This window comes from Leguminivora glycinivorella, chromosome 6 (assembly GCF_023078275.1).
Source record: "Leguminivora glycinivorella isolate SPB_JAAS2020 chromosome 6, LegGlyc_1.1, whole genome shotgun sequence".
Lineage (NCBI taxonomy): Eukaryota > Metazoa > Arthropoda > Insecta > Lepidoptera > Tortricidae > Leguminivora > Leguminivora glycinivorella.
In genome coordinates, this window is record NC_062976.1 from 21705707 (window position 1) to 21721703 (window position 15997).

At 38.8% G+C, this 15997-nt stretch overlaps 1 protein-coding gene across 1 annotated transcript; it reads right to left on the reverse strand.

The window, feature by feature from the left end:
- Window positions 1–2701: 2701 nt before the first annotated feature.
- Window positions 2702–9985, reverse strand: LOC125226780 (protein spire-like). Its single transcript, XM_048130865.1, has 5 exons — window positions 9854–9985; window positions 7847–8019; window positions 6859–6922; window positions 6036–6150; window positions 2702–2859 (listed from the first exon to the last, which is right to left on the reverse strand). The coding sequence occupies exons 2-5, from the start codon at window positions 8005–8007 to the stop codon at window positions 2828–2830; spliced, it is 372 nt and encodes a 123-aa protein (XP_047986822.1). The 5' UTR covers window positions 8008–8019; window positions 9854–9985; the 3' UTR covers window positions 2702–2827.
- Between the last annotated feature and the right edge of the window lie 6012 nt (window positions 9986–15997).

The window sequence follows — 15997 nt, forward strand, 5'->3', positions numbered from 1 at the left end:
TATTATGTATATAATCTGTGGACCCAGACGGCCTGGCGTCGGATCTCGTCTGCATATTGACCTACATTTGTTTGGTCTGACATATCGGCTACCCCGTTTCACTGAGGGCACGTGCTGGAAAACAGCCCTATTTTTAGCAAGCAATTTTTAAATCGTCATAAATACAAATACAATAGAATACAAATTCTCTTTATTGCACACCTCAATACAATACAGTAAAACATAGGAAAGTAGCAACACAAACAAAGGTAAACAACAGGCGGTCTTATCGCTGAAGAGCCATACCTATTACCTATCAGCAGCGGCTGGTCCATACAAGCAGATTCCCACCGGCTTGCCAAAAATTGATTACTTGTAAAGTACCTATTATGTTAAGGTAGGTTTCATGTTATTTTCACCAGCCGCCACTGTTACCTATACTATTCTGAATGGCCCTGTATGGTTCTTAGTCTCACTAAGATACTGAAGATACGGAATAATTGCCAAACTGTCACCTTTTGTGCAAGTCATACTTAATATGCATCTGAGAACAGAGTGAATTTGCAATTCAGGTCATTTGATGAATAAAGTAGCATTTTTATAGTAAGTTACTGCAAAACAATGAAGCAATGTTAACGATCCTTACAAAATAAGTTTCAATTTCATAACCATTCCAATAACGTCTAGATTATCCTTCGGGTTGGAAGGTCAGATGGCAGTCGCTTTCGTAAAAACTAGTGCCAACGCCAAATCTTGGGATTAGTTGTCAAAGCGGACCCCATGCTCCCATGAGCCGTGGCAAATGCCGGGATAACGCAAGGAGGGTGATGATGATGAACCATTTGATGATTTTGTTTGCTTATTAGCTGTATCCTTGTATACCTACTTAGGTTGTTAGGTAGACCACATTGTTAGAGTCAAACAAAGTTGGCCACTATTTTGTTAGCAGATACTATAAATGTGTTATGTAAAGATTGTAAAATCAAGATTTCACAGAAGTGTATCGTTTAAAATAAAACCACATAAAACTTGCAAAGCCTATCTACGACATTAAAACTGCTGCCAACTTTTTTAAATTTATTTTTTTATAAAAAAAAAACTTACGATTATATTTTAAATTTATCTGCCAAACTGCATAGCAGTCTTAGCATGGTCCGACACTATTAGGGTCAACCCTGAGGATAAGAAGAGTGTTAGTTATATTTATTTTTAACGCATGTACGAGACAGTCATGCATGAAGTTATATTGTTTAGTAATTCCTAAATGATTTAAGCAATGTAACTTTAAACTCAAATCACGCTTATAAATCTAGGCACCCGCCGATTACATTGTTGTGAATAGATCGTCAATAGATAGTAGATTGCGACAGCGCAGTGATATCAGACGATCTAGTTTCGTCACCAGCGCTCAGCGCATGATGCTGTCATATCATGAGACCTGTGTGGTCATCAGACATTGTAACTTTTCCAGCAATTTCGGTGCATTTATGTATCCCATAAAGGGCAAGAGCACATGAACTACTAAGTTTCAGCGCTACTCTTGGCAAAAAGGGGTTGAAAGAAATCCAAATTGTGACATTCAGTGACAGGTTGCCAGCCTCTCGCCTACACCACAATTTAACCCATATCCCACAGTCGACTTCTACGACGCCCACGGGAAGAAAGGGGGTGGTGAAATTCTTAACCACCCGTCATCACACGGGGCATGGTAGTATTTAATAATGGGATTCATACATGTGTTTCTAGGTACATTCTCAATTTTCACTCTAGGTACTTCTTTATTTTACGACATTTACTTTATTTTACGATGTCTCTCTCTTCATTGTATTTTTTTTTTGTTTTATTAGGATCTTAAATTAGTTATAGAATTTTGAAAATTTTGAAGTAATTAGGATCGCATGAACACACTACTTCAGGCTGTCAATTTTTTTATTATACTAGAACATACATAAATGGTGCCCTAATCACTTCTTTATGATTAATCATTTGTATAACTCGTGAGAAAAAACATTTGAGAACCTTTGGTCTAAATAAATCAAGTACCAGCTCCACTTTGAATATTATCTTGTTCGCACGCTATTGGTATAAGTTTTTCTTAATATATTCATTTTAGATATTATCTATTCAGCAACATCACTGTGATGTAATATCCAGAGTCAGACTATCTATCATCTGATAAGTAACAATCTTTTTGTATCTACGCAATTCTATGAGAAAAATCTGTAATACCATTCACGTTCAATGTAATTCGTATGTGTAAAAATGTACTTACAAAAACTCGATTATTATACGTAGGTATATACTTACTCACTTTAAATTTAAAATATCTCCGTAATGAAGATATTTTAAAATTGACCCTTCACCATTTACCCCGACTAAAAATAGCTTTACACAGGAGTTTCAATTCAAGCATATGCAAAACACTGCTCTATTTCCTAACAAAGAAGATGTATAGTGAAACAATACCGACGACCTCCCGGTCACTTGCTCCAGCATACGCCTACGTCACATCACACGTCACTTTTCTCTCTACAACATTGCTATTATTTCTTCCGCAGGCGCTTTTTACGCGCTTTTTACTCATAGTGGCAATCATTGTAATTCTTCTTCTGTTCTCCTGCCGCTGTTATGCGAATTGCAATTAATTTTAAATACTACATAATATATAAAGTGAAATACGTATATGTTTTTTATTTTTTATTTTAATATGAGCACAAAATAATTTATTAAACTCACATATGTTTTAAAACGCAATCAATACTCTTGAAATTTGTCCAAGTCCAAAAAAGGTTTCACATTTTCGTAGCCAAATAATTTCGAGGGTTGTAAGGATAGGACACTTTGAGGGCTAGGTGACTAAGCTTGTTCTGGAGCGATGGTCTGAAATCAAAACGAACTATGTACACGGGAAAGGATAGAGGAAAGTTTGGGAAACCCTGTCCTAAATCTGTTTTAATGGATACATGACACATGGCTACTTTCATGGTATTTTGAGATACATAAATAAATCGTATATTCATGACCATCGTTGATACGTGCGATTTGTAATAGCATCATTCAATCTATTAATTAGCTACATCTTGCTTTAAAACGGCACAAAATTATATTTAATCATCTGATGATAAATCATAAACCATGCGGTTTAAAACAACTTGCGCGCGCGAGTCCACACTTCAAGTCGAGCTTCATGTAAAATAAAAAAATATTGGGGACATCTTACACAGATCAACTTAGCCCCAAACTAAGCAAGGCTTGTACTATGGGTACTAAGCGAGCGACGATATACGTACTTAAATAGATAAATACATACCTACTTATATATCGTCACTACTTTAAAAAAAACTTGTATCGTCGTCTGTCAATGAAAAGAAAATTGTAGTAAGTATGTATGGAATGCCTATAGACTTACTGCGTTTTAACTTTGAGGAACAGCGTGAGATACGAGATTTTTTAAAAGCAGTGACGATATATAGAAAACATCCATAACTCAGGAACAAATATCTGTGCTTATTACACAAATGCCCTTACCGGGATTCGAACCCAGGGCCGCCGCTCAGCAGGCAGGGTCACTACCGACTGAGCCAGACCGGTCGTCTGTAGGTAATAAATCATAACCCAGGCGGTTTAACACAACTTCGTGCGCGAGTCTACAGTTCAAGTCGAGCTTGATGTATGAATATGAACTCGCACGCGAAAACACAAGCTATGCTAATATGTCAGCAGGGTTAGCACATGTTTGGCGCGAGATATACTCCCGTCTTTCAAATTTAAATCATCCAATCCATGCAATCATGTGCTAGGCCTAGTACTTAGGCAGCGTTCCCACTTATGCGTCGCGTGTCTCGGGGCGCGCAAAGGGCGTCCGCGCCACGCCACCTGAGTGTAATTCAAAAAGCGTCTCCTCAGTACATTTTGTATAGGAAGGACGTAAGGCGCGCCGCCAAGCGGCGCGGCGCGCGCCCCGCCGCCGCCACGCCACCTGGGGCGCGTCTTACGTCTTTCCTATACAAAATGTACTGAGGAGACGTTTTTTGAATTACACTTAAGCGGCGTGGCGCGGACGCCCCTTGCGCGCCCCGAGACACGCGACGCATAAGTGGGAACGCTGCCTTAGGGCCCTCTCACATCTAGCGTCTCGCGAGCGTAGCGTCGGATCAACTGTATAGAAAAAGACGCCGCGTCGTCGCGGCGTCAGGCTTTGCCATACAGTTGGCCCGACGCTACGCTCGCGAGACGCTAGATGTGAGGGGGCCCTTACGCACAATGTTGAACTTTGAAGGTGACCGTAACTTTCGTTTATCCTTCTCAGATTAAAATGTTTACAACTTCAACAAGAGCCTAAAGGCTTACGGAGTTGTTAGAAGAAAATAAAAACATGCTAATATTTTTGTTTCACGTCAGTAATGTTGAAACAGGTTCGTTATTTCGTATTCAGCGTGGGTGTGCTGGGGGTTATAAAAATACAAGGTAGTAAAATATTTGATAAAGCTCAGAGTACCTACATTATATTTTCGGAGAATACTTATAAGGATTAGGTGTAGTACAGTCATAATGGAAAATTGATTCTTTTTGCAAGACTGCCCGAAAAAAATAATGTATTATTTCGTACATTTATTACTATATATAGCCAGTTGAACACACGACTACAAGTTTTTTTATACCACGTCGGTGGCAAACAGGCATACGGTCCGCCTGATGGAAATATGTATCAAACGATCACGTAACAGCTTTAACCCGTAAATGCATGAATTTTTCTTTTAACGAGATATGAATATATGTGATAGACAATGGTTTTCTGACTCTGGGAAAAATAATAAAAAAAATATTTGAGATCGATTTTTATACTAAATCAGTGTTAGAATTTAAATAGGCCAAATCTTATTTATATAAATACTAGCTTTTTCCCGCGGCTTCGCTCGCGTTAGAAAGAGACAAAAAGTAGCCTATGTCACTCTCCATCCCTTCAATTATCTCCACTTGAAAAATCATGACAATTCGTCGCTCCGTTTTGCCGTGAAGGACGGACAAACAAACAGACACACACACTTTCCCATTTATAATATTAGTATGGATATCGTTATTGGTAAGTTTTATTAAAAAAAATGACTATTATTAAAAAGGTACACTATTTGTGAAACCCCTATGATAAAATGTTTAAACATAAACTAATTACTAACTTCGAAAAAATCAGCCTAAATCACATACTAAAAATCGCCATCATCCTGTTTTTTTACACTTTTCCGCCATTTCATCTTAATCCTTAAATAATAAATAGTAAATCATTATATTATTTAATTTATTTAATTGTTCATTAAATAGTAATAAATAATGAATAATAATTAAGCAATAAATGTGATTGTGGATAGCTACATATCGAGCCACGGGCCATCAAATATATGATGCATATATACATACATCACCATGCATTTAAGGGTTAAGGTTATCAAAGCAAGTTTTGCCTTATTTTTTTTCAGTGCTTTTCTAATTTACAAATTCAGCACGCCAAACAAATATTTCAGTGACGAAACTTGCATGCTAGTTTTCGCAACGTTTAAATAGCGGGTCTATTTAAACGGTCGCACGCTATGCTTAAACCGCACGATGATTTCCTCCCTCTGACGCTCCGGCTGTGGACTGAGACCAAGGATTCCCCAGACAGGCAAGCACGGTCGCGTGATAAATGATATAGCGTCAGGCCGTCCTTTTCGCACTATTTGTAAGTGCGATGGGGACGCACCGATGCGTTAAAGTTTATCCAAATAGTATTGGTATACAATCGTAACAGAACTGTTAAGAGCTACACACGCATGCATATTTTCATTCACTCGTTCGTTCCATTCGTGCCAGGTCCCGTAGGCGAATGGCATTTCTGCGAAACGATACGCCGCAGAAATGTAGTCTGGCTCTGTCGCGCCAATACGCAAGAGCGATAGAGATAGATAGCTACGAAAGATATATTATCGTGAGCGTTTCGTGAGCGTTTGTTCATTCGGTTATACACACAGATCTTGTAAATCGACCTGTTCTACTTATTCATTTATAAAATAAGTACTTACATAATCTCCTGGAGTAGGGCGTGGGCCTGAGCTGCCTGCCGACCTGGATGGAGGCCAGCAGCTTCTCCCGAGGGGTCGCTTCTCGCCGTGGTGGGGGTAGTTTGCGTTCTGATGCCTGTGCACATGAACATTATAAACATTATTCTCTTATAATCACAGAATAGGTTGTCTGTAGGTACCAAGCTATATACGAGTACTAAGTATAGGAAATGTGTATAATCAAGGATCGGGCAAACGCCAGTCATTTTGAAAACACAACCCTGTTACGTTCAACGGTTATTTCCTAACCCCAATGTAAATGATAGTATGTTTTAGGGTTCCGTACCAAAAAGGTACAAAAGGAACCCTTATTTAATAACGCCGTGGCTTGCGTGGGCGACGGTCGCGCGATGGTCGCGCGACGGCGATGCGACACATACGAAATCAAACCTTATCGATCATAATCATAATCATAATATTTATTTCTAAGAATATGGTAGGTACAATTGAGATGTCGATATGGAAGTATGAGACGCGACGGCGACGGTCGCGCGACCGTCGCCCACGCAAGACACGGCGTAATAATAATGCCCATAGGCGGCATAGGCAATGAATGAAATTTTTAGAATCATACATTTCTTTGCTTATGCCAACATGGACTATTAGGTGCGTTTCAATAATATGCGAATACTATTCTCCCACGTAAGCAGTTACGAGGCCAAAATATACCAAAATTAGACTTCAGTACAGCCCCTGCAAATATCCTGAATGTAGGCATGTGAGAATATGTGCATGGGGATAAGACGATATTTTTGGGGAAGTGAACTCAATATTCATATCTTACCTTTCTTAGTGGCGGCCTACTTCTAATAAATTCGAGAATCATTGCGTGTGCGTCTTTCTTTACACTGTAAAAAAAAGAAATCATTTAGTGGCCAGTCCTAATGGATTAGAAAATATAACGCATTTATTCATTTAGACTTAGGGCCCATTTAGACGGTACGAGAACTCGCATACGAGATTTATTACATTGCGGTATTTGATGGCTGCGCAGAATTGTGTGTACCCTCAACAGCCCGCAATGTAACTAAAATCGCAAGCGAGTTCGCACGCCGTCTAAATCAGGTCTTAGTTTGTTTCATACAAGATTTTGTAATGAAGAAATGTTTTAGTCCATACACACAAAAGCAATATAGTTTAGTATTTAAAGTCACACACAGGTCGAACGCGATTAATTAACATTATTTTTACCTTTTTCCCAACGTTTCGGCCAGGTTGCACTGGCCGTGGTCGCGGACGACTGACGTCCCAGCAAAGTGTCACCGGAGATGTAAACAACACAAAACTACCCGATATTAATTTATATAAATGTAACACATGTATGTCTTTAACAGGGAAGACGGGTATAGATTATCGCCAACATGGGGACCAGTGATTCAAATGTTCAAACCAAAAGATCTATCTTCGGACCAGTGCGCGGATGTTGTGAGTGCTGTGTGTCGTGCGGTGGGAAATAAACAATAACTAAAAGCGGGTAGATTATATTTATTTGTCTACCCCGAACATTTATATAAATTAATGTCGGGTAGTTTTGTGTTGTTTACATCTCCGGTGACACTTTGCTGGGACGTCAGTCGTCCGCGACCACGGCCAGTGCAACCTGGCCGAAACGTTGGGAAAAAAGGTAAAAATAATGTTAATTAATCGCGTTCGACCTGTGTGTGACTTTAAATATGTGTACAAAGCGCGAGAACTTAAAGTGTAATATAGTTTAGTATTCGGAGAGTAAAAGAGTTCATTTTCAATTATCATGGTCTTGAGTTTGAACTTGCCTCGGTGGTATCGCGCCGTCAACCTTTCTTAAAGTATATCTCCTGGATCTGATATCATCCATGAGGATCTCGTACGGGGTCAACTCGTACTCGATTGGTGTCCGTGAATAACTGACTTTCTTTAACTTAACACCCATTCTCAACTCTCCGATGACTTGCATCCAAAACCGCGCCTGGAAAAACAAAATAGCAATCAGTTTAATACGATAAGACACTTTGCTATGAGAAAAGCGGCAGGAGCTCAAATTACGGGGAAGAAAATAAACACACTATTATGGAAGTAGTTAAAGCTGGTCGTCCAAAAGTAACACTGAACTTATTTTACCAAGCTCTTACTGCAGATTCTGTTTATAATTTGGGTATAAGCAGGTGCCAATTACAGTTTAGCCCTATTTATTAGGTATTTAAGCTGTCTGACGAACAACTTTATTAATATAAAAAGAAAAGTGACATCTTGTAACATGCATTAATTTTCGTTCACTAAAAAAACAATATTTTATAATATTTTCAAACGTAACACCTAAGAGGGAGTTCAAAGCTATAAATTTAAACAATAAATATTGAACAACGCATCATTTTTATTTGTTTTGTCTACATACTTGAAGGGCTCTCCAAATCCTTCGGTTTGACTACAAACGGAAAGTTGATATAATGTTAGTCAATTTCCACATACCTAATAAAGGAAATAAATTAACAGGTACGAAGTAGGGTCCTTTTATTACAATATTTATAATTATAACTCTGTTACGCATAAGCACATTAAGATGCATTATATTGTGGATTTATCATGTCTGTATTTTTTTGGAATATAATTATGTATTGGAATATTTCACCCCTATGGCAATTTTGCGCATATGGTATGAAATATCTTTACTAAGCAAGTCTAATAACTAACCGAGACATTACTTGGCCAAACTGACATATTGAAAATACCTTTATTTCTTACGTTTTCTCAAAGACATATATAACTCCGTTTAGACAGAAAAAAACGTACCTCAGTACCATACGGAAAAAGGGACGGTGGCCTAGATGGCATTACACCTTTGGGGTACGCTCAGCTAGATGGCGCTAATATTAATATTTGACATTTTAAAACATATCAAGCTAAGAATATGGACCAAATTGTCAAAACTGAGGTTCAAAAGTTTTAAGCCTATGTCAAGAGATGGCAGTCTATGCACTGTGATTACACATTTTACTTCAACGGTAACTCTCTATAATACTCGATCCTCTTTGGTTTACTAAATCGTTTATTAACCATCGATAAAAGCAACTATAATGTTAATTCATTTCACGCCACGGTTAATAATTTAACTTGTATTCAATAAGACCAATAAATAATCAACGGCATGGCTGGCTGGTGAAATTTCCGGGAAAGTCATTAATATTGCGTAGGACACCTAGGCGGCACGCAGCGCATACCAGTTTCAGAGGTATTCCCTTCATTAGGGATACTCAGCGGGTGTAATGTGACGTCAATGATGTCATCACTTTAAAACAAATATTTAGATACTTATGGAAACAGACTTTACACGAAACTAACATATTTTCTGAAATTGAAATATTTTTTGCATTAAATTTGCCGTACCGTCTATTATTTTGAACTTATATGTTACTTTAAGTTCTCAATTATGCCTAAGGTTGCCGTGTCGAAATACGCATATCATTTCTGATCCCTGACATCAAAACCTGTAGGATAACCTATTCATTATTCAACGTTGTTATAACTGTTAGAATTTTGTAACGTATAACAGAAATCTTTAGTTTTGAAGCTGATGCTGATTGATGCCTTGCATTCTATTAATTATATACACCAGGCAGCATGATAAAATATCAGGCCGTCCCAGATGTTTTATCATTTACCGCGCGACCTTACTCGCTTGCCTGTACTCATGCTATAACAGAAGAGGTTTTCATCTGGGGTTCAAGTGGTTCTGTAGTTATTTTTCTGGATTCTAAAGAACTGCTTTTAAAATTTCAAAAGTGTTTGTCTAATTCTCAACTCACCCAATCAGAGAACTGCAGGGTATCCAGGTGCGTGACGGACTCCTCAGCGGCGCCCAGGTCCCTGGCGCCGCCGACGCGCACCCGCGCGAGGAAGGACGCCAGCTCCAGAGCCTCCGCGACCAACGCGCGGCACACAGCGCGATAGTGCGCCGCGGCTGTGTCGCGGGAGCGATGGCCGCCGCCGCAGTGCCAGACGCAACGCTGTAAAGAGATGTTCGCACGTTAGTTAGTATGTAGGTGTACGACAGGAGATCTAATGCCAGAGGCAGTGCTGGGAAGAAAGATGTTCCTATGTTACGAGTGATCTAGGTTTGACGACCAGCGCATGGCACACGGCGCGATAGTGCGCCGCGGCTGTGTCGCGGGAGCGATGGCCGCCGCCGCAGTGCCAGACGCAACGCTGGGGAGAAAGAAATTTCTCTATTAGTATATGACAACCGTCTAGACCAGTGTTTGATCACGTATCACCGAGGAGAGACATGAGACTACATTAGAATGTGACAGGTCTAAGGCTATGCAACCAGCGCTCGGCACATGGCACGGTAGTGCGCTGCGCTGCGGCAGAGTCTGCCTGTGCCCGCCGCCATAGTAAACGCAGCAGAGCTAAAGGAAGACAATGGCAATTGAGGATCAGGACTGTTTGTGTCGTTATTCATCGAGTCAGCTTCAGCCAGCAGTTGCCGTGTCATATCTACGCAGGTTCCCCTTGTTTTGGCATAATTTTACAATCACGAATTCTTTTTGGCATAATCTATATTGGCATAATTCACCTTTCGCATAATCTGTTATGGCATAGTATAGTTACGCATAATTAGTTTAGGCATATTTTTGTTTGTCCGAATATATTTCGTGCATAAAGGTTATTCGCCGAATGGTTTTTATGCATAAATTATTTCTGCATAACATGGTTTAGTCTAAATTTACCACGCAGAACTTTTATCATAGGTAATACTACTTTATTAATGTTGCAGTTCTAACCTTTGTCAAGAATTTGTCTTTGAAATTCTTGTCAAGATGTTGTATTTCTTGAGGTCGCAGTTCTAACCTAACCAAACCGACTCTCTTGACATCATTTAGTATGGGCCGATATTCTGATTTTAACACTTTCGAAACCGGGCTCTACGCGGCGCTACGACATTTTCGCTACATACGGGGAAACCCATGTAATCGGCTACGCTTCTACGAGCGGTGTGCCCGACAGTCGGGTTCTTGGTAGCGAAAGTGTTAATAAATATGCCAAATGCAATTATGTGAATTAGTTTTATTCATTAAAACAATCGGCGTAAACTGAATTATGCGAACTTATTTTCGGACAAAGTAATATTCGTATTATATTATTTTAGATTATGACAAATACGTTTTGTGCCAGATTAACATTCGGCGAAAATCGATTATGCGAAGTCTGTTATGCGAAAATTGTTTCGGACAATTAAAGTTATGCCAAATAGAGGGAACCCATCTACGCATCGTTTAGGATTACAAAAAAATGACTTCGAAACGCTAAGGCTGCGGGATTAGTAAACATTCAAAGCTGGTCGTTTTTAGTAAAACCTGCATGTAAACGTTGATGTTCCCATAGCATCAACTAAGGGTTATTAATCTTTTTCTACTCCCGTGTTGTTATTCGTCATTTACCGTGTCGTGCATAGATCGTTAAAACCCTACATAAAAGATGCCCGCCCCCGGCCGGCGCCCCGCGCGCCCACGCATACGATATAACTCTTACAGCATTGTGAGGATGCCTTTAAGGGATATAGCGGGCCGCGGGGCGCCGGCCGGGGGCGGGCGGCGGCGCGGGGGAGTGCGAGCGACAGGGTGAGTGCAGAAACATTGCAGAGGACAAGTCAAAATACTTATAGGAAACAGTGCGAATTTCAAGAAAGTTATTCTAGAAAACTATTTAAAAGTAAGTGCATGGTCGTAGAAAAGTATTGTATGCAACGGTGTTTAACTGAGTCAAAAAATACTCGCCTTCGCCTCAAATTGTTACCCACGCCACTCGTCTTTTTTGACCTCATTTAAACGCCTGTTGCATAAAATACTATTTGATTAGATGAGATGCCACAATCCTTACTGAGTTTGTACAGAGGTAGTTGTAATTTGATGTAAATTTTCTCAATTCGCAGAATGTAGACATAGATAATGGATATTATTATTACGCACTATCAGTGTATAATAATTTAACCTAGTGGTAAGATCATTCGCATGCAAATCGACTAATTCAAGCTGATTTCTTGATTGAAAATGATGATTTCGATACGCATTGCAATCCCCATCACCGCACAGACTAATAAAAGACAGATTGCATTACGCTTAATACAGAACCGCTCCAGATAACATCCTTTCAATTTTCATTATAACTTGCCGCAAAATTATGTGGCGATTGGCATATAGCAATATGACTATGCCGCCCGGCTTGCCATTCCTATCAAACTTTAGCAAACTCGTATACCATCAAATCCTTCTGGTTCATTCTCAACTTTACTTCATGGTAGTATAATTCAATTTGCAAAAAGTGTATCAGAGAGATATAAGTGTCAATATATTTGCATGTCTGATTAGAATATTGCTCGCTGCATATCGTTCCACGCATTTTGTTCATTACGATCGAATGGCTTGGCAATTGTTAAACGTATCATAAAATAACAATAAAGACTTGAATAAATTATAGAGGGAATTAAAGAAAGTGCCGAGGCCGCTCGTAATTAGATCTAAGAAACGATATGGGTTACGAAGTAAGTATGTTATAATGAGTAATGGCGTAACGGCAAGAAGGTCTATACCTCTATACCTTGTTGCCATACCATAAAAAAAATCTACACTATGAGCAAGGACGATTATAAAGGACCAGCAGAGTCCATACTAAATGCCGTACCCCGTTGGCAGCCGTAAATCTATGTCACTAGATGTCACTAAGAGTGTCATTTGAATAAAAATGTCGTTTTTTTTTAAAAATACGCACGCGGTAGTTCAACGGCATTACAAGTGATACAGTGAAAAGTATATAGATGACGCAAGGGGCCCGTGTCATGTTTCAGTCCCTGTTTACAACGCAAGCCATCGTTCTTATTTTGAATTATGACAATCATGCAAAAGAGTACCATACTGTCAAATTTTCTATCTCTTTCATTTTGAGCGTGACGTCAATGATTAGTAATATTACTTTCAATATATTTAAAATTTAGATTTTAATGAGGCCATTTCGAACGGTGTTTATGATAGATATCATGTTGACAATCAATCTCCTGACCGTCTCGCTCATACCAATCCTATCCTATATTTGAACGAGTGCGACCGAAACAGTTGAGTATTATTGAAGATTTTTGAATGTCTAAAATCTTATTGGTAGTTGTCGAAAACCCGCTTTTTCCATAAAGTGTTGGCGCGACGTCAAGTGGGTGATAGGCGTACGAGCAAGTACGCGTTGGATGGTCGACTACTATGCGCAGCGGTTTTTACGCGTACTTACGGTGACACACAATCGAAAAAGGTCGTCGAGCCATAAGTACGCATACCTGCTCGTATCGTACGTTTATCACCCACTTCAGACTGCGTTTCGATCGGCGTTTAGCGACAATGATTATCAGCTCGGCTTCATGGCTTTACGAACCTTAGCTCGGACCATCGAATATGAAACTTATAAACTTCTTTATACACAAGGGTATAAAGAAGTTTATAACCAGGTGCTCCATGACACCATTGCACCAATCTGTCGCCAGCACTACTACACTTCAACGGCCAAGTCACACAACATCCATACTAATATTATAAATGGGAAAGTGTGTGTGTCTGTTTGTTTGTCCATCTTTCACGGCAAAACGGAGCGACGTATTGACGTGATTTTTTAAGTGGAGATAGTTGAAGGGATGGAAAGTGACATAGGCTACTTTTTGTCTCTTTTATATCCCCCACTTCCTTATAATGGAGGATGGAAGTTTGTGGAGAGATTTTCGAATTTAACGCGAGCGAAGCCGCGGGCGAAGGCTAGTTAACTATAATAATAAAGAAATCGCAGTAAGGAACTTTATGTAGATTTCATTACTTTTTAGAGATAAACAAGCAGCTCCATCGAGACGGCTATTTTTTACAGAATGTTTTTGGTGGGATATACATAGGCATAGGTATATATCACTAACAAGGTATCTATTGTCTTAGTCCGTTTTCACATTATCCGATCCGATATCGGATGTCGGAAGGATTTAAATGGAAAAAATCCAAGATAGCGCCTGTAATGTATGGGTATCAGTCCTACATCCGATATCGGATCGGATAATGTGAAAATGCATTTAGTCTCATTAATTATTACTTATGTCAGAGTTTCACTAATTATTTCCTTTTATTCATTTATTATCTCAGTTTAGGTTTATACGAGTACCAAACGAGTAGTATACGAGTAGAAAATATATTACCAAAACAATACAAACTATCATTAATTTATTATAAAAACGTAATCCAAAGTGCCACACCTGGCGGCCTAACTATCCGCGTTGTGTCCAAGACGAAGCCTGACCGACGAAGCTAGCAAGTCTCTTTACGTGTTAGCTGAAATACTGTCAAACCATTCACTGTGATTACTCAGATTATTATAAGCAAAATGAACTTTCTGGACAATGGAGATGCATGGGCGCAGTCGAAACCAGCTCGCCCCTTCAGCCGTGTCCTGTTGAAAATCGGAAAGATTCTTTCCTTAGCACATTTAATGTTTACAAATTGGATTCGCCTTCTGTCACCTAAACTGGTAATTTTATGTATGAGGTCATTGGTCATACAATTATTAATTTATACAGTTATTAATTCTGTATCTCTACTCGCATTGCTGCTGCGATTCTAAAATATTTAATATCCATATTATGAATATTCAATAAATCATACACACACATCCATGTCACATTTGTGATGTGACATGGATGTCAGATGTCACATCTGTTGGCACAATGATTGCGTTTTGTTGACCGTATTTGAGCTCAACATATAGGTTTATTATCACTAAGTATATTATATTAATGAACAACGAAACGGATGTGACATTTTCCTAGTCCACCAACGTCATCTAGTCATTTTATTTGGCAATAATTAGACAACATGCGAACAAACTTAGCCAGCGAAGCGATCACAACTACGTCGAGGCCGACCAAAAAATATAATTTGTAAAAATTGTGTTTTAAGCCAATATTTTGATATTAAAATAAAGTTTTTTGATAGTTATTCATAGTATAATATAAAAACAAGTAAAAATATGTGTGAAAATATGTTTTTTTCCACTCCTGGTTACGAAACAACGCCATCTAGTTTTAAAGCAAAAACTAAGCTTTTTCAGGGGTACGCTTTTTTGTATGGGCTATATCAGTCTAGTATTAAATGGTCCTTGCTATGAGGGAATTACAAATTATAATGAACTAGCTTTTGCTTTCACTCGCGTTAGAAAGAGACAAAAAGTAGCCTATGTCACTCTCCATCCCTTCAACTATCTCCACTTCAAAATCACGTAAATTCGTTTAGCGTGAAAGACGGACAAACAAATAGACACACACACTTTCCCATTTATAATATTAGTATGGATTATTATAATATTAAATAGTATTGTCGCTATGTAAGTTTTAAGTGTGAATTGTTTTAGTTTTTTAAGTCTTAGCATTAGGTAAATGTCTTACTAACACTAATATTAGTTCTTTAGTGTTTTAATGTTCTACTAACCATTTATGGACCTCGAGTAAAGCCTGACAAGTTTTTATTTGACCCTGAGAGAGTGTCGCTACAAACCGCTTTCATATGGCAATAATGTGCCGACGTCATATGTAATGGGGACAGCGTGTACTGGACCCGTTAATATTTATAGAAAATTAAAACATGGTTTTAGAGAATCAAAATTTAATAAGCAATGTTTTAAGACTCGCTACTTCTTTTCGCACAGCCTAAAATCCATGAATCTTGTGCCTTCATCGAAGTTGTCGAGGTTTATTTTCTTTTTGCGTGGGGCCTTGTTTTGTACTGGTGGCAATTATGGAACGGCCTCCTTAATTCGACAAATATTTTCCACGACAGAGCTACAGACACCATCAATAAGAACAAAAAATATACCTAAGCTAAATCGAAACCAACTAATCAATACAAGAGAACCGCACTATAAACCGTCAGTACCGGACA